The sequence below is a fragment of the Mycteria americana genome, chromosome 4 (genome assembly GCF_035582795.1).
Source record: "Mycteria americana isolate JAX WOST 10 ecotype Jacksonville Zoo and Gardens chromosome 4, USCA_MyAme_1.0, whole genome shotgun sequence".
NCBI lineage: Eukaryota > Metazoa > Chordata > Aves > Ciconiiformes > Ciconiidae > Mycteria > Mycteria americana.
The window spans coordinates 46,794,022-46,820,722 of NC_134368.1; the positions used below are offsets into that span (position 1 = coordinate 46,794,022).

General features: G+C 37.4%; 1 protein-coding gene across 3 annotated transcripts in view; it reads left to right on the plus strand.

Annotated features, from left to right (window-relative positions):
* FSTL5 (follistatin like 5) overlaps positions 1 to 26,701 on the plus strand; it is a 309,868-nt gene that overhangs the window by 238,397 nt on the left and 44,770 nt on the right. For 2 of the 3 annotated variants that reach the window (XM_075499250.1, XM_075499252.1), the window contains exons 8-10: positions 3,218 to 3,379; positions 5,479 to 5,613; positions 22,864 to 22,890. In XM_075499250.1, the coding sequence (XP_075355365.1) occupies positions 3,218 to 3,379; positions 5,479 to 5,613; positions 22,864 to 22,890 (324 nt within the window). The remainder of the gene's footprint in view (positions 1 to 3,217; positions 3,380 to 5,478; positions 5,614 to 22,863; positions 22,891 to 26,701) is intronic. The other variant, XM_075499251.1, reaches the window with a different exon arrangement.

Consider the following 26,701-nt stretch of genomic DNA (forward strand, 5'->3'; position numbering starts at 1 on the left):
GAGTCGCCATCCCTGGAGGTATTTAAAGGACGTTTGGATGAGGTACTTAGAGACATGGTGTAGTGGTGGTTTTTGGCAGTGTTAGGTTTATGGTTGGACTCGATGATCTTAAAGGTCTTTTCCAACCTATATGATTCTGTGATTCTGTGATTCTGTGAAATTAATTTTTTGGACAGAGCCCACGCTGCACTAATATTTTAACTGCCTGCATGCCTCAGTTGCACAGTTCTTGGGGGCACATTACAGGTAGGCTCTGGGGTACTACGAAATAAAAAATTATAATACAAAACAAGGATTGAAAAACTTCTCTAGTTGTATAGATAACCTATCAGACACAGATTTGCTGAGGAAAGTGGGAAATGGCAGCAAATAGAGGAAAGGTAGGGCAAGAAATAAACTCTAGTGTCATGCAAATACCTCTGTGTCTGGGAAAACACTGCTAAAGGGAACAGGAGCTGCTACAGAAATACAGGGTAGTAGAAGAAAACTCAGACCTGCTTTCACTTGAGCAGGTCCTCACCCTCACATCTCCTAACCCTTGAGTAGTTAATTTAGCAACAATAGCATCTTGTGATGCGGGGTTTGATTTTGTTTGTTTGTTTGTTTAGGAAGTATTTTATTTCAGTTTTAATATTTTCTAAAACTTTGCTAAGAATAAAGTTGCCCCAAACATATCATCTGCCTTTTGCCCAAGCTAAACTAATACATTCCTTTTTCTATTCAATGAAAATTGTCCAAAACTGGACTGTTAGAAAATGTCTCTTCACACGCACTCAGTAGAAATCTGTCAAGGTGTGGTAGTTAAATTCCCATAAGTTTTTATATGCCATGACAATATTTCACTGGCACAAAACAGACAAGAAATATCCTACGTAGTCAGAATGCAATGAGTTGCAATGCTTTGTTATTGGTCCTAAAAGTTGTTTGTGTTGCTGAGATGCTTGGGAGTGTTAAATGACGGCAATCCTGTCTCTAAGGAGATGGAACTCCTTGCTCTTCTTGAGGCAAAGTGTAGAAATAAACTATTTGGCTTTGATGCAGTGGGAAATCTGCAACATGGGGTAGGCTGCTAAAGGACCTTCTGTCAAGAAATGCTGAACAGGGCAGACACGAAAAATTGGACCCTAGGAAGTGAGGCAGAGTAAGATTGGGAGCTGAGGTGCCGAAAGACGCTCAGGCCATCTGAGCGTGCAGTTGAGCGGGGCTCAGTATGAGGAACACCGTGGGGAAGGCAAGGTCTCAGTATGGAACATACAGATCCTGTGCGAGAGGAGACAGAACAGGGAAGAAGTGGAGGGGGAACAGGAATGGGAATGTCAGGCTTGAGATGAAAAGTAGAGATCTGCGTCCATAAAAGCAAAGTCCCTTCCAGAAACTCAATAAAAACCTTAAATCCCTGATTTTTTTATGCTCTTGCTCTCAGCTGGTAGTCTAAGCAATTTGCAGCCATAATTTTCACATTTTTAATCTTCTTCCATGTTCTTTTATTACATTTTTGCAATTTGCGGTTATGTATAATTTTCTGTGTATATTATTTGAAAAGACCCTCATCTTTAACCAGGTTTAAAATATCCCTGAAACCTACTGATTTTAGCATCTTATCTGAGATACAGTACATTTGTGTATTTCTTGCAATGTAGAAATCTGAGGCATTTCTATGCTTTAATAGGACAGCATGCTGGGACATTTCTTGTAAACAGTTGGATAGCATGTGAAAATATTTAATCTCGTGCCAAAATAGACACAGTTAATTTTTGATCTTGTTATCTTCTGTCATTATCAACTGATACTGCATCCTCTACCCAGCTGTGTTTTGTGACACCAGCTAAGTATTCCACATTTTTAAAGCTGCATTAAACAAAACTTTGGAGAATAGGAAATATGCTTCTTTAACTTCGTTACAGTTAATTTTTTTACTATTAGAACCAACCTCAAGCAAGTTCTCTCTATACATAATTAAAGATAAGATCAATAATTATTCATCTAAAAAATCTTGCTTAATCTTTGATTACCAACAGGAATATGTCCACTGTGATGTCGTATGCCCTGTCTCTGGTATGTAGCAGATTTTTAGTTTGTAAGCATATACTGCAGCAGGTTTCCAAACATTGGAAAAGTGATGTCAACAATTCTTATATTTTGCTAATAATGAAACTCAGAAGACTAGTCTTATAAATGTCCTGTTTAACATCTTCATTAATGATCTGGATGATGGGGCAGAGTTGTGCCTTCAGCAGGTTTGCAGATGACACCAAACTGGGAGGAATGGCTGATACACCAGGGGGTCATGCTGCCATCCAGAGGGAACTTGACAGGCTGGAGAAATGGACTGGCAGGAACCTCATGAAGTTCAACAAGGTGAAGTGCAAAGTCCTGCACCTGAGGAAGAACAACTCCATGCACCAATATATGCTGGGGGCCACCCAGGTGGAAAGCAGCTTGGCAGAAAAGGACCTAGAGGTCCTGATGGACACCAGGTTGAACATGAGTGAGCAATGTGCCCATATGGTAAAGAATGCAAATGGTATCCTGGGCACAGGAGGTCCTGTCTAAACATCAGGAAACACTTTTTTTTAGCGTGAGGGTGACTGAGCACTGGCACAGGTTGCCCAGAGAGGTGGTAGAGTCTCCCTCCTTGGAGATATTCTAAAACCTAGATATGGTCCTGGGCAACTGGCTCTAGGGGGCCCTGCTTGAACAGGGGGACTGGACAGGATGACCTCCGGCGGTGCCTTTCAACTTCAGTCATTATGTGATTCTGTGATTGCATGTTTTGCACAGGTAAAATGGATTGCTGATAGGTGTTTTGGAGAGAGGGGAAAGGTGGAGATGAAGTGTTACAGAAAAGGTTTGTGAAACAGGACAATTACAATCTCTGTACATCACATCATAACTTACTGGTTGTACATTATTCATATTTTATAAAGAAATTTAAGGAAAAATAAAAATCGTATTACTATTGAATTAGAATTCAGGCTTTTTTCATTGATAACACAGGCATTGATAACACAGTTCTGTTTCTCACAGAACATTCTTTCTGCTTCATAAACTTACTGTGACAGAGTTCAGCATTGAATGTCACTGAATATGTGACTAATACCACATCTGTATGTTGTTATATATAGCTGCAGGAGTCTTTAGAATTGCTCATAATTATTTTTCGTAAAATTAAGATAATACTCTTCTCCACTAAGTTATAATTGTTTCCTGCCTTCAGTTCCACCCGTCATCCGAGTCTACCCGGAGAGCCAGGCAAGGGAGCCAGGTGTGACAGCTAGCCTTCGGTGCCATGCTGAAGGTATTCCCAACCCACAACTTGGTTGGTTGAAGAATGGAATCGATATCGCTCCGAAGTTATCCAAACAGCTAACTCTTCAAGGTAAAGGGGCATATTTATTGTTTTCTACAGGTTGCGAATGCTTTATCAGTGCATCCTTTCCGTACCATCTGTCCTTCTTACATAGTTTTAACCAACGGTTGAAGTCTAAGCTAAAATGTTTCAGAAGATGTCTTCCAGTTACTCCCCAAGACACATAGCTTCACTGCTTTCTCTTTGTTAGAGTAATGGTTGTACTTACTGGCAGGTTTGCCAGTAAATTCCAATAAGCTCTTCTCTATTAAAAAATGTGCAGTTTTTGAGTAGAGCAAGCAGCCCAAGACCCAGCCCTAACACAGTATTAGAATTTGTCACTACAACTATATTAATGCCATTCAATGAATATTCAACACTAATATTTAAATTGGGAAGCAATGCTTTTGTCTGTAAAGATTTATTCTAATGCATTGATATTGATCTAGTTATTTTTCATGAGTCCAGATTTAAATTTAGATCAGAACATGGACGAAACTTTACTGCAGCTCAGTTGAAAACAGAAGTTTTCTGACTGATAAGAATCTCGGTGAGACCTGGGGACCTGATGGTGGAAGGGACAGGAGGAGAAATACCTGAAATGGATGTGCTGTTTTCTGAGGGGTGTCAGCAGACCTCCAGGGGAGTGCAAAGACACTGCACACAAAAAAACCAACTAAAGGAAAGTCTTACTTTTAATTGACAATAAAGGCCAGTCTATGAATCTTCCATGAAACTTCAGGGCTCAACAAATTCAATGAACCTGCCCAGCAGCCTGCCCAGCAGCCTGCCCAACACAAAACCTTCTAGCTTCTGCAGTCCTTCTGGTGATTTTTGATCAGCCATAGGAAAAAAAAAAAATCTCTGCAAGTATTCCGTTCAAAACCTTCTCTCATTCATCTGCAAAACCAGGATGTGTATTAGGATAGGACAGCAATCAGGCTGCAGCGTAACAAACAGTGGGACAGGCAGATGGTGAATGCTTCTCTGAAGAGAGTCTTACCTTCCCTATAGGTGTCATAGTCCTCTGTTCTTTCATGGCCCTCTCTTCTGGTTGTATGTGAACAATTGCCTTGCAGAAACACTTTCCACTATGAGTAGAAAGTTGTGGACTCCTCTTCCATAGCAGCATTCTGTTAATTTCTCCTGTAGGGATTTGAGTGGAATTTTTTTTCCCTCACCTCTGTATCATATATTTATGATAAATAAATAAGAATGGTTCTTCTCTAAGCAAAATACATTTAATTCCATTTTCTTGAATGTACTTACTTGAAATAAAATTTTGAAAATCTCATTGCATTTTCCCTGAGTTTTTCCCGAGTTACACTATCTATACATTAGCTTCAAGCAAAAGATGGTCTAGAAAGAGTATTACACCATAACCCAGTGCCCCTTCTAGTCCGTATTTTAGAATACCTACAAAGCTGTTTTTATAAAATAGATCCTACAGTTGAACAGGTATACTATACTTAAAATGCAGTGAATCATTGGTCACATCATTATTCACATCACATTATTTAAAAGTCCTTTACCTGTGAGACCTGGACTGTTTCTTGACATTCCTACTCAAGCTGACATACAACTCCTGAAGTGGTTTCCGTAGACTCTTACACTCATGTAGGTGTAAAATTCCAATTCACCTGCTTTTTCTGTTGTTACACTGCATTCACACAAAAACAAAACCAGGTGCCTCTGGTTACTAGAAACAAATAATTTTATTAAAATTATTATTTACGTTGAAATTTTAGCCCATTATGTTCCATGGAAACCTGGGGGTTTTTGTGTAAAGCCGGTGATAGTGTCAAGTGACCAAATGCAACATAACAAAAACATAGTATTTACATGATTTTAAAGACAACCATAGTCATTTAAACATATATAAAACCTCAGACTGATATTTGGCTCTGAAATGCAAAATCAGTGGAGGTATTCCGAATATCTGTGAGGTGAATAATAGTGCATGTAATTCACTAGCCAGTTGAATACCTTTGGATTAGTTTGGCATGTCTCCAAGTTATGAACTCAGGAATGAAAATGGTTTAATTAGTATAAGCAGAGAAAGCCTTGTGAATGTATAATCTGAAAGCACTGTAGCTTGTCTGCATGTTGAATTTTTCGTCTCCTTTCAGCAAATGGCAGTGAGGTTCACATTAGCAATGTGCGCTATGAAGATACAGGAGCATATACTTGTATTGCAAAGAATGAAGCAGGGGTGGATGAAGACATATCTTCACTTTTTGTAGAAGATTCTGCTCGAAAGACCCGTAAGTATTATAAGAAGTATAAAAATACATGTAGCCCTCACTTAAACATTAAATCAGTATTAAAAGCTATGAAACATCAAATAAATTAAAATGAGTATGGGCAGATAACTGAGTGAAAAAAAAGAAAGTTTAAATGATATCCAAGAATCACCGAAGGTAGAGTGTGTAATCTGAAGTTTATTTAGAAGTAAAATGAAATCTCTGATTCATTCTGTGAATTGATATTTTTCACATTGCTGTTAAAATGTGAATAGTTTCCATATGATGGATTTGTTGCATATGAAGGGAATAGGAAGGGATGAAAGGAACTGGATGCCTAAATAAGGCAAAGCAGTAGTCCTGGTGTGGTTTCTGGGGTTGATGGGGGTGTGCGAGGAAGACCTTTTCCAGTCTTTCTTCCTGTATGTTCTGGAGATATACCAAGAGCCAAACTTGGCCCTCATGATGTGAGAGTCATCACAGGACTTGATCTCACCTGCTGGAGTGCTCAGTAGGTCCAGATCAGTTCCAGCCTGCCCATGCTGTCTTGTGCCCGGATAACTGTGGCTCTCCAGAAATGCGGAGCAACAGTGACCACATTCACTTGCTAAGTTGGGAGTTCAATGTGCCAAAGAAATCTCTACCACTACCAAAAAAGTAGCTTTCTTATCCTCTGTTGAATGGTAGTGGGGCTTATAAACCCTCTTTACCTGTTATTTGTCTGCCTTGATACTTCTTTCCCCTTCCCTTTCTTTCCTCTGTTCAGAAAAATCCATTCCTGAGCTTACTCTTCACCAGTCTGGTTTTGGTTTTTTGTTGGTTTTTTTTCTTTTAAATCTGTTATTTTAATGAATACTACATATTCATTAGAAATATATCTAGTAAAATGATAGTTATTTTACTAGTGAGTCTGATTGCATTAACTTAAGGCATTCCTATTTATCTAGAAGCTTATTCAACAGTGACGAGTACTCGACAGAAGATACTAGAGGCAGAATTAGTAGCGCTGCAAGTCTGCCTGACACTTCCTGTCACAAGACACTGAGTTCAGTTACATATAGGTTTATTAAGCTTTAAATGTTTCAGAGGAAATCTTCCATGCAGGAAAATATTATAATCCAAATGTTAATGTCTTTACTTAGCTGCTTTCAGTAACACTAATTATAACTGTCATTTCGAAAGTCTTAACATGGTTTTTTTCAGTGTCACGAAAATGACTGCTCAGACATTTCTGAGAAGGCAGCTGAGGATAAATAAGTTGTTTGATCATGCCGAATTTCTAGTAATGTGGTCATATGAAGTAGCTCAGTCACCTCCATTTGCCTTTTGCAGTCTGTGAAAAATGCTGTGAATGTTGCCAAATTACAAAGCCCTGACAAACTAGAATTTGTTTATGCTTGGTTAAGACTTGTTTGGCCTTAACAACAAAACATTTATATCCAACTGCCCAGTTTCCAAGTGTTTTAGTTACCTAATTGTTGTATCCTCCGAAGACCTGATCTGCAGTGATCATGCAGGAATAGCCACACCTATGCAAAATACTGTTTTCAGGAATTGTAATGTCATGAAATAATTTTAGATCAGCTAACTTTACAAGATTTGTAAAATCACATGCTATGCAATGAACACTGCTTGCAACAAATGCTTTAAAATCTACTAGCAGTAAGTTGTTATGATGACCATTGGTGTCATGAAAGATGTAAGTGAAGGAAGACAGAATATAAACCCAATTATTTCTAAGACAATTCATCCAAAAGACACAGTCTCCTTCCTTCCTATAAAAGTCACTTACTCTGCAAGTTCTATGTTGTATGTTGAAGGGAAGCATTTTACCATTGTATTCCTGAACATGGTTTCCTAAAAATTGGTGGATGTGTAAGTACACGTATAGCCCATAGCTGCATAATTATGTCATTCAAATATAGGTGCAACAGATATTTACATGAGATGCTTACTCTGGTACTCTGATTTGCTTACTTTGGCTCAGAAGCCCATTTCTGTACATGCAAGAAGACTAAGGTACATACTAATAAAAAAAGCAGTTACTATCAATATCATTATCGTACCTACATGAATAAACTGCCTTCACAGGTACACATTTTGATAGATACAGTTTAAAAAAATGCTTCTGTTTAAAAAAAAGTCCCTTTACAGGGAGGAGTTGCTAGCATTAGAAAACTGAAATTAAGAGTAGAATGACTTTATTATGAACTCTTCTCTGGTTGTTTTTATATTTCTCCCAAAACACTGGTTCATGCACCAAATTAGGGATTGTTAGGGAAGAAAATGACATAGTTAAAACCACCTGGATAGGATTGTAGACTTTTGTTGCCACACATTTTAAACACAATGCTGCTACTAATACTTTAATTTAAAGCCTGCTGATTAGGTCACAAGTTACATTCTAAAGATAGTCTCTGGCGATTTAAATCTGATTTCATATGATCGGATACAAACTATACCTGTCATAGATGACATTTTTATAAATAACTTTGCTTTTATCCTCCTTTAAGAGAATAAAACAGACATGTTTAATTTTTTAATCTTTTTTTTTTTTTTCCTTACTGGAGTACTCCCTTCTGGAAATCTTAGGATGTTGCTTTGAACAAAAGTAGAACAGATTCTCACTAGCTTGTCAGTTAATCTGGGCTTATCTACTTTTACATAAGGTAAAAATCAGCAAAATAAAAGCATTTCAGAACATTGAGTTGATTGGCTATTGAGAGGGTATGAGGACTTTTATAGTGGAGCTCTAAAATATAAACTACAATTGCACTGCATAGAACATGACAGTAATTTTGTAAGCCACATAATGAATACAGAACATGGTTCTATTTTTACCAGTGTATGTATTTTATTTCCTAGAAAGTTTAATAGTCAAAGGAAATGTTCACTTTTGTACTTATCTGACCCATTGTTTATGTGAATATGAAAGCTTTTGGTTTTTAATGCTACTTTGCATAATAAGCTAACTTTTTGGTAGTTATCTGTGGAATCTCATTTTCAACACATCCCAAATTTGTTATGCGGAAAACTCAGTGCAATGCTTTGAGAAAAATTTAATATATGTAGCAGAAAGGGCATGGCTAGCTCATTCCTTTGGGAATGGGTAGGCTAAACAGCTCCTAAGACAAAAATCTTACATTTTCTGGAACCTCTGCCTACATTAAAACCAGTGCCATTATGGATAAATAGATTGTTAAATAATAAACGAATCTTTCCTTTACCTGTGTGCCTAAAAATGTTATCAGATGACTAGGTTTTCAAAATTCACAGTGTTGGTTACAGAGGCATCTAATGCATGTGTCTGTATTATAAACAAAAACGAAATAGAGTGAACAGAAAATCTATACTGAATTGTGGGAAGTGTGATACTAGTAGCAAAAATAAAAATATATAATGTAGAGTATGACTTAGGGGTCCCAGGACATTGTTTATTTTAAAGTTTCAAGTTTCAGAAATTTGAATTCCAGTTCCCAAGAAAAGTCAATATACTTTAATGATAAAGATTCATCATCAAGATGGTAATTTGAAATGGAAGTGAATGTAAAATACTGAGAAAGTGCTTTGTCATCCAGATCTGTTCAGTAGATGACAGCACTGAACACTGAACTATTGTTCTGTCACACATAAGTAAGATTTTTAATAATGGATGACAATCTCAAGAATAGTTTGGCCTCTTCTTAGCACATCAGCCTTTTTCAATGTGCACTAAAAATAAAACTTCTGAGAATATGTTTTCATTTTGGCATTGTCTCAGGTGAGAGGAATTAAATTATTTTCTTTAAAATACCTTAACTTCAGCATTATTTTTTACCAGTTAACTCATTCTGTAGCTGAAATTTGATATACTTAACATCTGTGTCCAAACACATGTGCACTTTTTGCTAGATTTGTGAAGTTGTAATGGAAATTTTTAGTTTATATTACCTATATAAACATCTGTTATAAGTACTGGTGATAAATGTGTGGTGCTGTATGTTATCAGATCCTGTTTAATTCCTCTGATATCAACCATTTAGATTGAAGCATTCTGTTATTGCTGTCTGTCTCAAACAAGACCTTTTTTGTTGCTTTTAATTTTTAATGTTTCTTCTAATACACTGTGGCCACTCCTGAAACAGACGTTAGGAAGAAAATATTATTTTAGTCATGTTAAAAATGCTGTAGTCATTTTACTGAAAGCTTTTTACATCACAGCCTGGGACTTGATATTGGTGGTTCATGCCGTGAGATTATCACTAGAACGTACTGCAACAAAAATAATGATTTCTTCCGTGTTTGACACAGTAAAAATCTCCAAGCAATCAGTGATTTATATGGTGGGTGGACACTTCTTGGGAGTTTGGTAGAGTTCTGAAGATGCCATTCACACTCAGTAGACCCAGGCTTTAGCACTACCAGAACAGAGCAGATTCTCAATGTAACTGCTTTTTCTTTGCTCCATGGGCTTTTGTGGATGTGAAAGTGGGGATAACTTTCTTCCTGTGCTCTTGGCTTTTCTTGGCTCCTTGAGTGGTCCTCCAAGTAGCATCCAAGGAAAGGTAGGTAAGGAGGAATAAGACTGAGTAAACTGAAGAAGTGAAAGAGACCTGGGGAGAGGGACAATGGAAGAGGCCAGTAACGTGAGGAGGAAAGGGAGGACACAGGCAGCAGCAGGTGAAAGAGAGAACACTTAAACACTGAAGGAGAAAGAATGGGAGGAAAAAAGGATAGGAGCACAAGGGCAAAATGATCTCTTAAAAGCTAAATAGTAATTCTCTATAAGATGTGGAGTTGCATCCAGGAGTATCTAGTCACTTTAATATCTTGTCATTAAATTTCTGTGATCACACAGTGACAGTGTATGTCTTATACTGCTGCTCCTTTTTAATCCATGTGGAGAATAACGCTACTTCTAGTACCAATTAAAACAAATAAGAGAGATATCTGAGAAGACTGGACTTTCTATTGTTCTCGTAAGTGGAACATTTTATTTAACTTGCCTTTTAAAGTAAGACAGCATATTGGAGTATAAATGTATATTAAAGGAAAATCTGCAAACATGAAAAAAATTAGTCAAAAGCAGGTTTCAAGGTAGAAACAGCCTATAGTGTGAGATAATTTTGATACATTTATTTATCTAGTTGTTCATGTATCATTTTGACCATCTCTGACAGAAGGTAGTTGGTTGCCTTGATCTAAGTGTCTAAATGCAGTTTTATTAATTAAACTCTCAGTAATTCTTCTTCAGGCTTTGAAGGATGCTGCTTCTATATCAGACCTGAAGAAGGGCTTCTGTGTGTGAAAGCCTGTCTGCTTTTTCCAACAATACCAATTGCTGCAGTGCCAATTGTGAAGAGCCTGACTCTGTCTTCTTGAGAAGCTCTGTGTAGGTGTTGGAAGGTTGCTATTAGGTGCCCCCCAAAGCCTTCTCCTCCCCAGGCTGAACAAGCCTGGTTCTATCATTAATTTTCTTCCTGATATGCATACATTTTATAGTGTGATCTTTGTTCTCCCTTCTTCTTCCCAGCAGGGCTCTTGCCTGAGAATATTTAGATTTTGTAGTCACTGTTGGAAAAGCTATGTTTTAATCTCAGAAAATTTGGCCTTAAGCTGAAAATAAATATTTCATTAAAATGCTCTACTGTCACTGGAAGCTACTTATGATCATTATGACATTTTATACAAATGTAAAACAATATTTTTGCTTTTTCCCACTAGATATTAATCTTTTCTCTATTAATTAGCATCTTAAATTCATAAAGAAAACAAAAATTCTAATTACCTCTGTATTTCTTGTGCCTTCTTTATTGGCTCCTTATATACCTCTTCAGAACATTCATTTTAAAGTATCATGACTTTGATAGTCAACAAGAGCCATGCAGCATGTACAGTGAATAGATCTGTACATTCTACTTCTACAACAGTAGCATCTAAAATATTTCTGAATGCAAGAACCGTGCTGTTTTAATTCTCTAGAGACTGGAAACTCTTTTGGTACTGTGAATTCCATTTTTCCCTCAAGTTTGCAGTTAAAGCCATCAAGAATGAGATAGCTGGTCTGGGTGATAGCTGGATAACCCCTGCAGTGACTGGTAAAAACATTCTGGGGATTAACGACCTGGTCTAAATCTCATTGAAGACAGCAGTCTCCCCTACTGTCATGCTCCTCTAATAATACCTGAGTGAACTCAGCTGTGTTGGAAGGAGTCTCTGGCGTAATCACATTTGTAATACAAATATCAGTTTAAAATCTGGTTTTAGTTTCATTCCAATGTAGTTTGATTTTTCAGAACAGATATTTCATGGATTCATAGACTTAAGCATGATGGAACTATTTCATCTAACTCTAATCTATCTTCTCCATTTCACAAGACATTAAATTGCATCCTGTTCTGCCTGAATACAGATCTAATGCTTTGTTTGCCTGAAGTGTATCCTCCCAGAAATGCATCTACCTGAGTTAGAGACACAAAGAGTTGGAGAATCCCTTATTTCTCTTGGTATTTTGCTTTACTAATTAATCAGTTTCACTAATATAGAATAATGCTTAGTTTCCATTTTGAATTCAGTTTTTCCTTCAGTTTTCTCCTTTGATTCTCATGTTTTTTTCCAGTAAATTAACCTCTTAAGAATTCTTGCCCTATGAATATACCAGCATTAAATATTGATTACTTTCTCTCACACACACTAAATAGAAGTTTGTCATAGTGAGACAGTTACCGTGGGACTCAGACGGTCTTTTTGTTTTGAGGATTGTAAGTGGTTTTGGTACGGTTTTCTTAAAAAATGGGAACTGCTTTTTGCAGAAGCAAATGTATTATTTGTTTCTTTAATGTTCTGGAGAGAGAAATACATATTTGGTAACATTTTGCTTCTGCATCCACTGATCCCTTGTCACGTTTTTCTACTAGTATTAACAGTGGAAGTTTATATTTGTATGTTTATCTAACACGTCCTACATCCTATCAGGCCTCACTTTCCAAATCTTGCTCCTTCCCACCTGTCTCAGCCCCCCCCAGTGCAGACATAGTCTGCATTACTTTTCCCTAGATGTCTAAATTTGCATTTGGCTATGTCAAAATGTAATTTATTTTAGAGAGGTATTTGACAAAGTAATATAAACAACTTTTTGAAACTCTGTTATTTATCATAACAGGTAATTCGCAGACTTCTTAGGAAATGATTTTATGTTTGTTCACAGATCATTGATGAAAATTGTTAAGACAAGACTCACTACCCATTGCTCTGGACATGTTCCAGCACTGTCTTCTTCACCTTTTACTAACGATTTAACAATGAAAACTACTTTTTCAGATTAATCAGTTTGGCAGTTTTTAATTCAATTAACATCTACTTTACTACTATTGCATAACTCTAATATTTAATCAGAATATTCTGTGGTAACAAATTAGTTGTTTAGCAAAATTCTGGGTTACATCTATATGAATTTTTACATTACCAAACTTCTAATTGCATCGAATAATATAATCAGGTTTGTTTGAAAAGACCTCATTTCCATTAGAACATATTAGCTGACCAATAATTATATTCTCATCCTTTGATTTCTTACTGAATTGAATTCTGTGCAAGTGTCGTCTATTCTTTCATCTGGGACATATAGCCCAGTCTAACTAGCCTACAGCTACTTGAGTTCTTAAGTTTCAGGGAGTGGGGGAGCTGCTAGAGGCACATGTAGTGGTACTCCTCTTGAACTTTACAAAGTATTCTGAAATTTATTCAAAACTAATAGCACCAGACCAAATATCCGAAACAACTTTTAGCAAGTGGTTTTATGTACTTCATTTGGACCTGGTTATTTTAAATGTGTGCCTTGACTACACATCATTTACCCTCTTTTTTGTTCCTTTGTAAGGTAAAAAGTATTTAATCAGCCTTCTGTTTTCAATTATTATCCTGCTTCTGTGCAAATACAGGACAAAAATATTTATAGAAGAATATTGTCAGTTGAACATTAAAAAAAATCTGGTTGATATCAGTACAATTTAAACCTTGAGTAGCTCTGGTATTACAATGCTTTTCTTCTACCTTTAGCAGCCATTTGTGATGATTTCCAAGGCCTTTGCTGCTGCATTGGTGTAAAGGAATATCATGGTGCTGGAACTTCCTCTGTTAGCACAAAAATGGAATGTTAATTGTAACTAAGGCTACTTCTTTTCTTAAGGACTGTTATTTCTCTCTTTTTGCAAACAGGATCTTTATTCTAGCACTCAGCATCTCTGCAGTAACTGATAAAGATGCCTTTTCATTTTCTAGCTTGCAGTACCTGCAGGTGCATTTTAAGGAAGTCTCAAATATTTTATTAACTGATAGCTTTCTCCTCCATATTACTGGATTTTGCAGCATTTAAAGCATGAGCACACAAATTGACAGCTCCACTGCAGTTTTGTGTTGACTACCTTTGATAGTCACAAACACAGATTTGGATCAACCCAACTCCTAGAAGCCATAAGGCAAACCAAAATCATCAGCTTGCTCTTGTTGAAACACTGTGTGGAAGCTGAAGAATTTAAATATAGAACAAAGATAATTTGACAGTGTATCTTGACAGTATATTTTTGAGAAAGGTGGAGTGGGCAAGATGTTACTGCCTTTTTTGTTGATACAAAGTACAATAATAATCACAAATAGAGGAGGAAGAAATGGCAACTTCCATCTGTGGGATATTGCTTTTTCTTTTTTTTTTTTAGGTTACATTCAGGTAGTATTAGGACCAATGGAATTGGTCCAAATTTCAATTTTTAGTCAAAGTAACGTTAGCTGAATATGGGATATAATGCATAGCTAAAGAGTATAAATAAACCATTTTGTGAGCTTAAAAAAAGATAGGAAGGAAAAATTATACTAGCATGAGAATATTTAATTGAAATAATGGAATATCAGTATATCAGTATAATCTACAGATCTAAAGAAGAAAATCTGACCGTACAGAAAACAGGAGAATAAAAAGAGTAATCATCAAAGGCAAGGGAATATTTTCAGGGGTGATTTTCAAATACTTAAAATTCTTATCTTGACTACTAGTAAAATATTTTGAAGTAAAATAACTTTAAAAATCCGTTTATTTTTTTTCTTTCTCGATGACTTTGACAGGTACATCAGTTCTGCTTTGGTTTCCTCTCAGTTTCAATTTAGCATAATACTATAAATCTAGAGTCATAGATCATAAAAACATGTGCTGTTCCCTTTAAACCTAAAGAGTTTTGTGGGTTTCTTGTTGTTGATTTTCTTTTCTTTTTTTTTTTTTAATATTTTCATTTCTCTTGTTTTCCAAATGTTTCCAAAACTTCATTTTATAAAATGCAGTTTAGTTTGCCATGGATTAATATGACTTAAGTATTTCTCTAAATTTTATTGAGACATACACGTGCACCTTGGGGAGACAACTGTCATGATAGAAAGTTATCAAGTGATACTGTTAAAGCATTTTCAAGACCAATTTGACAGTACTTGATGGTATTTGAATATTTAGTAGCTTTTACTATTTGTCATCAATCACAGACTTTTGGGTTACTCAGTTCACCCACTATGACATCATCATATATTGCAAAGCACCTTCTCCTACAGATTTTTTCACCTAGTCAAACAAAGCAGGATAAAAATTATCTGCCTCATGCACTGTGTCTTGGGTCTAAATTTAAAAAATAATATACCTGTTCCATGCCATTAAGTAGATCTATTTCTAACTGTGCCTTTTTTACATAATGTCATAGTCCTATCACCTAATAAGAGATTATGTGATCTGAATGCTACTGACTTGACAGGTTTATGGCCATCATAAGCAACCAGGCATCTCTACTGTCTAGAACTTGGAATGAGACTAAAAGCCTTTTGACTGTGATTTATGGCCTAAATTCTCTCTGAAAGGCTTTATGCAACTTTAATAGAATCTTCCTGTCACATCTTATACTGAATGGTACCTATTTACCTAATTTCCTCAGAGATAATTTATTCTGGCATTTTATTTTATGGCAGAGCTAAACAAGTTTATACTTGTTGACAGCATTGTAGGCAAAGACTTTATTTCAAACTTCCAAGTATAGGGTAGAAACTCAGCTCATGAACCATTTTTTCTTCCTACTAGTTTAGACTGGATTGAGTTAATGTGCTATGGGAAAGGACTTCAGCATGATTCATTATGAAGTTTTATAGAAAATAAATTAAAGAACAATAAGCTAACATGGTCATATTTAACCAAAATGAAAGTGTCATTTTTGACTTTTAACTGATAAATAATAGTTTAATATTCATAAAAATAGATATTTGGTTATTGTATTAACCTAACCTGAAATGAAATTGAAGTGCATGTCACATAAGAACAGAATGGAATTTTGATAGAATTTGTATTGACATAATTATTTTAAAAATCGGTGAAGCAAGCAATAGATAACATTGGTAAAAAAAAAAAAAGTGTTTGTCTGCTTCACAAATAAAAGTTTATATATTTATATTTGTATAGAAACCCAACAAATCTGAATTTTGTATAAAAGAAGAATAAAATTAAAAGCAGATATGTGCATAAATATTTTCATTCTGCTTGATAGTGGAAGTTGAGCAAAAAGTAAATCAACTTAAGCTCATATTCACTTTTAGCACTATGATTTTTAAAATAAAAATTATAATTAAAAACTTGTGTGGCTCAGCAACCAGATAGCAATGACGGTACAGATTTACCCTGTAACATAAGGGCATGTGTTTATACATTAGAGAGATGAGAAAAAAGAGTAAGATAGCAGATACATTCTCTTTATGATGTGCGTATGATTAACCAGAACAGCTGTCAATGGTGGTGGCTATCAGTGAAAAAAGCAGACAGCATCCCTTCAAACATCTTGAAATTACTTTTTTATGTAATTAAAAGTACAGGAGATTATGGTGGAACAATTCTGAAAAATAATGTTGAATTCCACACTTTTGCTATATGATCTTATTGCATCTTCCTCATTGTCCTGTTTTCTATTACAGTTACTTGTGACCTCTTGCCCTTATGGGATTGAAGGCTTGGAAAGGGACAGTGGTTTCCTATCTGATGGTGCAGAGTCTAGCACAATGAGCTGATATGAAACTGTTGATTTTTGTTTATCAGCTGTTACGTTCTGATAGAAATTCAAGTAAAATTTTTACAGAATTTTAAATACAAAGCTTGTGTTTTGATGAGACAAAATGTGGAATTAACAACAGTGGTTCTATATTCATGAACAATTGTTATTTGCATTTCAGAGGATATCAGTGGATCCCCCCCTTACCCCCCCCCTCCGTTTATTGGAATAATATATAATGCAGAAAAGATGTCTTCCTGCTGTTTTTCCCTCTTCATAAAGACATTTAAACTGCTTTGTTCTCCTAATGCAAACAGCTAGGAGTTTTTTCAGATGTTAAGGTTTTAATTGATATCTATTTTGTTTATGAGTGCCAGTGCAACAAAATAACATTTTATTTAGCTTTCATAATATGTAATGCCAGGAGAAAAGAAAGGAAAATTTCGATTATTTAACCACACATGCATAAAATAGGTACAAAAGAATGACAGTTTTTAATTTAAAAAAAAAAATAGATTTTTGGGTTGACGGTTATAGATTTTGGGTTGATGGTTGGACTAGATGATCGTAGAGGTAATTTCCAACCTTAATGATTCTATGATTCTATGATTCTGTAACGCCTCATTATATTGCCAAAAGGAAGCAGAAGAGCTACATTTAATCTCCAAACTCGCTGAATGTCAATCTTACAAATATATATGTATATACACACACACACTTTATTTCCAACTGTTATGCCTTAAATGTTTGGGAAAAAAAAAAGTAGGGAGGAAGAATACTGTAGTTGACATAGTTGGAAGCTTTGACATTGGCTGTTGAGACAGAAAAGTGAACATAATGACATTTATTACCAATGTGGCAAGAAGGGTAGGATACAGAATTTATTTGGAAAGTTACATTGTAGTACCCTCTTATTCATTTAGTAGCAGGAATACCATGGATTTTTGCACTTGTTGTTTCCATCCAAAGGGGATAAGACTCTCTACTGCTGTTACAGTCTGCTGTAGAATTTCATGAAGTACTAAGGACAGAGTTTACTGAAAAATGTGCAACCTATTACCATTCAGCTAACATAGAAAATGAATAACAAAGATAAAGAGTAGGCTTTCAGATGTTATGTTAGCTACTTATAATGAAAGGCTGGGTCTGAGCACAGAAGCATAGAATAGCTATGTAAGGACCATGAAGAGTGATTTTTATGGAGCTATATGTCTGCTTAAAATAAAAAGAAAGAAATCCTCTTTCAAGAAAACATGAATTCTCCCCTGTTCTGCACTGGGTGTGTGGGGAGAGAGAGAGGCACGGTGCAGGGTTCCTTTTGGAAGTCAATATAAAAGGCCCAACAACAAATAGTGTAATAAAATAGCTGCTTTAATAAGGTAGAATAAAAACAGGAATATAGATAGTGAGTAAATCTTACATCTCTTCAGATGCTGGCCACCCCGCATTCATGCAGCATCAGATGAACCCCGGCTGGATTTTCCCACGGCACACTGTGCAGATCCTGTCCATGGAGAGGTCCCCTCTCCCTCCCATACCGTGGTGGCTTTTATCTTGTGTAACAAGCAAAACCATGTATCTTCTGACAGGTTGCAATGTTATCTCTGTCATAAGAGCCACCAGTGTGCAGCACAAGTTATGATGGGCATTCCAGCATATACCCTTGCAGCAGCTACCCATGCTAACATACAGGCTTCTCAAGCCTTAAGTACAAGGCCCAATGTAGCAGACACAGCCTGCTCAAGGTCACTAACTCCTTGAATACAATGTCTTCTGCAAGGCTCCCAGTACGTCTCCTGATACTATTTAATAACTGTACTGTAATAACTTAATACCTTTCTTTTTATAAATCAGGGAAATAGGGCACAAGAGAACATGGTGGTGCTCTGTCTAAAAACCAGAAAATTTTACTGAGATCAATCAATAATTATGTATTTTTACATCTTGAAGTTTATAAATGTGTGAGAATTGAGTATAGGATGTGGCTGAAGATGTTAATTTTTGCTTAACCAAAAAGGAAGGTAAACAGTATGTTCTTTAGCATACTTTCCACCTACAGATGTTGCACTTGTTCCAGCATTGCAGTCTTTATCTCAAGACTGGACATGTGTCTTGTATTCAAGTTATAGGACTGATTAAAAAAAAGTGAGGTTTCTTGACCTGTATTAGGTGAGGCTGTTATTTGTGATTTTGTATTGCACTCTTAAATAATGTCTCATTTTTCTTCAAACTGATTTGTTAATTTTAAAATTAGTAAGTGTGGGGCTTTTAAAGCACTCTTTTTATCCCCCTTTTTTTTTGAGCAAAGCTTAGAACAATACATATCATTTTACATTAACACAAATTAATGTGTTCTGTACTTAGCATCTTAAATCATTTCATTTGATGCTGTGTAGTTCCACACAGTTGAATAATTGTAATTACTTTTTATTTTCTTTCCTATGTCACCTCTATAAAAAAAGACTGATAAAAAGTAGAACTTTATGGCTAAATTTATGGGACCTCAAGTGCCATATATTACATGGTTCTTTCCTCACAATGTGAAGAGAAAACTAATTTTAAAGAAAATCCTCCAGGTTGCCCTGGGGAAATTAATTTGCTTTATTACAGAAAAAAGACTATAAAGATGACATAGACAAACACAGAACTGTCATCTGAATATAGAGCCACTGTCTGGGCATGCAGGGATAAAGTTAGAAGTTCCAAAACCCCCTTGGAGCTGAATCTGGTGAGGGACATAAAGGGCAAAAGATGGGCTTCTATAGAGACATCAGCAGCAAAAAGAAGGCTAGGGAAAATACAGGCCTGCTTCTGAGTGGGGCAGGGGACCTGGTGACAAATGACATGGAAGGGGCCAAGTTGTACTGAAGGTCGTCTTCACATCAGTCTTTACTGGCAAAACTGGCCCCAGGAATGTGAGACCAGTGGGAAAGTCTGTGAAGGAAGTCTTCCTCTGGCAAGGAAGCCTTACCCATGGTGGATAGGATCAGATTAGAGACCATTTAAACAAAATGGACATTCACAGGTCAAAGGGCCTGGATAGGATGCACCCACAAATGCTGGGCAAGCTGTCCCATGGCATTGCGAGGCCACTCTTGCTAGTCTTTGAAGGATCATGGTGATCAGGGGAGGTTTCTGCAGGCTGGAAGAAAGTCAGTGTCAGTCTTCAAGAAGGGCAAGAAGGAGAATCCAAGACATGATAGGCCCATCAGCCTCACCTTGATCCCTGGGAAGGAGATGGAGCAAATAACCCTGGAAACCATTCCCAAAAACATGAAAGACAAGAAGGTCTTTAGGACCAGTCAGCATGGATTTACGAAGAGGAAATAGTGCCTGGTCAACCTGATAACCTTCTGCAGGGTGGATGAGGGGAGGAGTGCATGTTGTTTATCTTGTCCTTAGAAGTGCTTTAGACACTGTCTCCCATGACACCCTCAAAGTCAAACTGATGAAGTACAGGCTAGAGGCACAGACAGTGGGGTGAATTGAAAACTGGCTGAACTGCCAGGCCTGAAGGCTGTGATCAGTGCCACCCAGAGGCCAGTCACCTGCAGCATACCCCAGGGCTGTTTCATTTCTCCTCCTGTCTGCAAAGTACAAATGACCGATTTCAACAAAGGGAAACAAACATAAGCACCTTAGCATTCCCTTTTTGAAGTTGTCAGCTTTTTATACAGAAAGACTTGACTGCATGGTGCTCGCAAAGCAGGTGCCATATTTGGTTGATGGGAAGGACAGTACTATATTGTCCCAATTTCTTCTCCTTTTGGTCATGGACTATCTTTGGGGAAACTTCAGTTGCTTTCATCCTGCAGTGAAAAAAATATTTTCTGTAGCTCTAAAGCCATAAGCATATAGTTCTCTCTTAAATGTTTTTATACAAATCAAGACCTTTTTCTTCTTGTCTAAACTAAAATAATTCAAGTTCTCTTAAACCTTTCAGTCCATTCTTTCTGTAGTTGCAGTACTGATGATCTACTGATTAGGTCTTTATTTAAAAAATAATAGCTGTCAATAAGACATCAAACTAATATTCCATCTCATGATTGCACCTTACAGTCAGAGGTCTAGTTTAGGAGAATAAACAAATAGTTTAAACATAAGCAGCCAAATGTTATTTAGAAGAGACATGTTAAATACTCTGTTCTTGTCTGCCACTGAAATATATGGTAAACCAAATCCATTTTGTGCTGTCAGCACTGGATATAAATCTAAGAGTCATACTGATGTTAGCAATTTAGTCACCAAGAAGTTTCATTCAGAGCAGCTGGATGTCTGGAGGACACATACTCAGCCAGTGTAGTCAAGACTTCCTTCAAAGCTAGTCTCTTCTGAAAGTAACAACCTGAAATCAGAAGAGCAAGTATAAAGGCAGGTGATAGAGAAATAAATTTAAGGCATGTTGACTCCATTTTGACCTTAGCAGCAGTTCAACAGAAATTCTGCCTCCTGATCTAAAGGTTTACTACTCAGCCCGAGTAAGTGACAAGATGGCACACTCCATTAGTCTTGGCTTTTGGCAGTTTGTTGGATCTTAATAGTTCAAATATTAAAGGAAAGGCAAGGATCATATTTGAAAATAATGCACACATAATAGGCCAGAAAATTAAGCTGATTTAAAGATAATACAACACAGACTGAGCATGTTTGAAAGCTGCACTGATGTTCTGTGTTGGGAAAGGGGAACTTTTTTATTCTAGTGTTCAGAATCACTTCACTTCAACAGTATTACTGCTACTTTCTACTTACATGGGTGTCTCTCATTTGTACACTTCAGAGCACTGAAGGTAAAAAGTAATCATCACCATTTTATCAAGGGATAACTGAATGACACAGTTTAAATACTGTGTCTAAGGTCATGTAGTGAGGTAGCTCTGTTGAGAGAATTTGTGGAAAAAAAATCAGGAGACAAATAGTAAAGGAGAGGGAGAGAAAAAACAAAAGCCCAGTAGCTCTGTTATACTAAACCTCTTGTCAGAAAGTAGATCAACATTTTTTCCAAGGACCCTTCTATGTATTTGGGGCTCTGTATATTCTTTCAGATAACAAGAATGAGAGAAATGCTGCACTGCATGAGGCAAAAAAGCCCATCTTGGTCCTGTCTTCAGCAATGCCCAGTAACAGATGCTTGAGAAAATCATAGTATTGGGGACTTTTCTGGAACGATATTTATTCCTGTTTCTACTCTCAACCTTGAGCAGTGAGCAGTTGAGGCACTTTTGTGTACCAGCACCATTTTTAATAATGTGTCTTCCATTACATTTTTCAAACTTTTTTTTAAAGCACATTAATGTTTTTAGCTTTTGCAACACTGTTTCAATGAACATCACAATTTCATTATGACTATGTGTGACGTATATGTGTTCTCTGTGTTGTATTCCTTTCCTTTAAATTTTTCTCTATTTCTTAAGATCATTACTTTACAAGACACTTTGGTTTTCAGTGATGGTGTTTTAAACAATTTATTCCATGACAAGCTGAGCTCTCGAAATTTAAAATTTGCAAAATTATATTTACTTTCTTTTTATTCTCCCCAGGCAGAAAGAACGATATGAGGATAATTAGTTTTCATTGATCTCAAAGGTCTAAAATCCAATTGTAAACAAGATGGCCAAATACAATTTATGTTTTCATGGAAGAAACAACTTAAACACTTAGATGGTTACCATGCCATCTTATAGCTCCCATGTTGGTCTTCCAAAGATAATGGCAAAAGTTATACAGCATGACAGCTTTGGTAACAGGGCTGTGTTACAGCAGTACAGAAGAATATCTTGTCTGCATTTTGGTTTTGCATGTTTCTCTCATAACTATGTCTTGAAATAAATCTCTTCAAAGTCCAGTGTTTAAAGGAAATTATGACAATTACATCACCTGTAATTAATATACATAATTTATGTGTATGCAAACTCCACGTGCTTTTTGTAACGGATTATGAAACACAGTATTGATAAAGGCTAATGGAATTAACTTGGGGGGGTGTAATGGGGGGTGATGGAGTTTACCCTAACCCCAATAACTATGATGGCTAATCACAATTTTGTCACATGACATAGAGAATTTTATTTCATCTTATTGTTAATTCACTGTTTCCACTGATTTACCTGTAGAAGTATTTTAGTGAATCAGAGGTCAAAGCATCGTAATTATTTTAGAATTGATATATCATTTCATGTTTTTTTCTTGTTCATTTGTGTTTTCTGTTCTTTCTCTCTCTTACATGCTGCAGTTGCAAACATATTGTGGCGAGAGCAAGGTACTAATACAGATGGCTTTTTTCATATTTTCTATATTATGATGAAATGCTCATGTATTGTTCCTTTTGTGTGTTTGTTTTGGTTTTTTTTGTTCATACTCTACAGTTACAGTAATTACCTTTCCCTTTGCAACATTTGATGGGTTTGATTTAAAGAAAAAATATAGTGGAAAATAATTCTTTAAATGCTCATGCCTTTGTGAACTGCTTGTCCTTTTGGGGAGAGAGAAGGAAATAAGCTGTTCAAAAATTTCAGACAGTTACTCAAAGGGATGCAAAAAGAAGCTTGGATTTAAAAAGCAGACCTTCAACTTTTCTGTTTGCTGACATAATAAAGCTTCCAACCAATCAGCCTATATGCTGTTGGGATTGATCTTCCTGTATGAATCATTCTTATTTGACACAATTATAATCTTAAACAGTTTAATTAAAATTGAGGTACCTGTTGTTGCTTAATGAGACAAAGCGTTTTCTTCTTATACTCAGGAAGGGTTTGTAAATGTTGGGGGGGGGAATGGAGGTTTGTGGTTTGTGACCAACTGAAGAATAAATATAAATACAGACAGTGTCAGGTGTTAATAACATAGAAAGCATGGAAAGTACATTTTACTGACAAAGATAGGTATTAATTTTCATCTACATGAGATAATCTCATAAAGCGTATTGCAGAAAAATATCATAATCGAAGTGTTGTCATGAGCTCTCATTTCATTGCTCTAAGTAGCCTGTTCTTAATTTAAAGTTGCAATTTAGGAATTAATGTATTTCAGGAATAGGAAATTGTATGAAGTGACACTATCATCTTCTAGGGCAGATTTTCTTGATCTCTCCTGCATTTCTCCTTGGCCAATCCTTGTGTTTCCAACAAATATTGTTACTGATTGCAATGCAGAATTCATTTACAAGACAGCAATACCCTGAAGATGCCAATAAGCATCACCACTAACTTCTCTGGGCCATGCATACTCTATCATTTTCTGTTATCTAAGTATTAACAGATAGAAAGTGGGGGATGGGTGATTAGTAGGACAATTAAGATTGTGAAACTGTAGATAGGCTTTAGTGCCTGCAATGCACATTTGTGTATGGGGTACACAAAAGCCTTATCATAACTGCTTGCTTGTGTAAGTGTAAAAAGAGTATGTGTCAAAAAATCTGAAAGGATTTTGAAGGTACATTAATTTGTATTATAATAATAATACAATATATACACATGCATAAATATATCCATATCTTAATCTATATGTAAAAAAACCCCAAAACCACCACTATTTTTTTTTAATCAGTGTAGCCAGTTTTAAACACAGATTCAGTCTAAATGAAGCAAATATATTTGCATTTATTGTTGTTGCTTCTGGCACTGTATTATAAACGTGCTGGGTTGTTTTTCGTTTGGTGGGGAGAGGGTTGCAAAATTAGGTCAGATGTCTGTAGAGGAATAGCTCCTGTAGTTGTGAAGAATTGGCTTGCCTAAGTGATTAGATATTTGTATAGATTAGATATTTGTACAGATATTTGTAGACACATGCTCAAAGTAAGAGTTTTGGGGTCATAATAAATTGGAAGGGGGGATATAGACCACCCAACCAGGATGAAGAGGCAGATGAAATATTCTATAAACAGGTGGGAGAAGTCACACAATCGCTAACCCTTGTTCTCGTGAGGGACTTCAATTTACCAGATGTGTGCTGGAAATACAATACAGCAGAGAGGAAACAGTCTAGGAGGTTCCTGGAGTGTGTGGAAGATAATTTCCTGACATAGCTGGTGAGGGAGCCAACTAGGGAAGGCACCCCGCTGGACCTGTTGTTTGTGAACAGAGAAGGACTTGTGGGTGATGTGATGGTTGGAGGCCGTCTTGGGCATAGCGATCACAAAGTGATAGTGTTTTCGATTCTTGGAGAAGTAAGGAGGGGGGTCAGCAGAACTGCTACCTTGGACTTCCAGAGGGCAGACTTTGGCCTGTTTAGGAGACTGGTTGACAGAGTCCCTTGGGAGGACTACAAGGATGTCGTGAGGTTATGCAGGGAGAAAATGAGAAGGGCCAAAGCCCAACTAGAACTTAATCTGACTACTGCCGTAAAAGACAATAAGAAATGTTTCTTTTGTCTTTGTATTTGATAAATACATTAGCAACAAAAGGAGGACTAGGGAGAATCTCCATCCTTTATTGGATGCAGGGGGAAACATAGTGACAAAGGATGAGGAAAAGGCTGAGCTACTTAATGCCGCCTTTGCCTCAGTCTTTACTAGTAAGACCAGTTATTCTCAGGGTACCCAGCCCCCTGAGCTGGGAGACAGGGACAGGGAGCAGAATGAAACCCCCATAATCCAAGGGGAAATGGTTAGTGACCTGCTACACCACTTAGACACACACAAGTCTATGGGGCTGGATGGGATCCATCCAAGGGTACTGAGGGAGCTGGCAGAAGTGCTCACCAGGCCACTTGCCATCATTTTTCAGCAGTCCTGGCTACCTGGGGAGGTCCCGGTTGCCTGGAGATTAGCAAATGTGACACCCATCTACAAGAAGGGCAAGAAGGAGGATCCGGGGAACTACAGGCCTGTCAGTCTGACCTCGGTGCTGGGGAAGACTATGGAGCGGATTGCCTTGAGTACTGTCATGTGGCACATACAGGACAACCAGGTGATCAGGCCCAGCCAGCATGGGTTCATGAAAGGCAGGTCCTGCTTGACCAACCTTTGACACTGTTTCCCACAGCATTCTCCTGGAGAAACTGGCTGCTCTTGGCTTGGATGGACGTACGCTTTGCTGGGTAAAAAACTGGCTGGATGGCTGAGCCCAAAGAGTGGTGGTGAACAGAGTTAAATCCAGTTGGCAGCCGGTCACAAGTGGTGTTCCCCAGGGCTCGGTATTGGGGCCAGTTCTCTTTGATGTCTTTATCAATGATCTGGATGAGGGGATCGAGTGCACCCTCTGTAAGCCTGCAGACGACACCAAGTTGTGCAGGAGTGTTGATCTGCTTGAGAGTAGGAAGGCTCTGCAGAGGGACAGGCTGGATCAATGGGCTGAGGCCAACTGTATGAGGTTCAACATGGCCAAGTGCTGGGTCCTGCACTTGGGCCACAAGAACCCCATGCAACGCTACAGGCTTGGGGAAGAGTGGCTGGAAAGCTGCCAGGCGGAAAAGGACCTAGGAGTGTTGGTCAATAGCTGGCTGAACATGAGCCAGCAGTGTGCCCAGGTGTCCAAGATGGCCAACAGCATCCTGGCTTGTATCAGGAATAGTGTGGCCAGCAGGACTAGGGAAGTGATTGTCCCCCTGTACTTGGCACTGGTGAGGCCGCACCTGGAATACTGTGTTCAGTTTTGGGCCCCCTCACTACAGGAAAGACATTGAGGTGCTGGAGTGTGTCCAGAGAAGGGCAACGAAGCTGGTGAAGGGTCTGGAGCACAAGTCTGATGAGGAGCGGCTGAGGGAACTGGGATTGTTTAGCCTGGAGAAAAGGAGGCTGAGGGGAGACCTTATTGCTCTCTACAACTACCTGAAAGGAGGTTGTAGCAAGGGGGGTGTTGGTCTCTTCTCCCAAGTAACAAGCAATAGGACAAAAGGAGATGGCCTCAAGTTGCACCAGGGGAGGTTTAGATTGGGTATTACGAAACATTTCTTCACTGAAAGGGTTATCAAGCACTGGAACAGGCTGCCCTGGGAAGTGGCTGAGTCACCATCCCTGGAGGTATTTAAGAGACATGTAGGTGTGGTGCTTTAGGGACATGGTGTAGTGGTGGACTTTGCAGTGCTAGGTTAGGGGTTGGACTTGATGATCTTAAAGGTCTTTTCCAACCTAA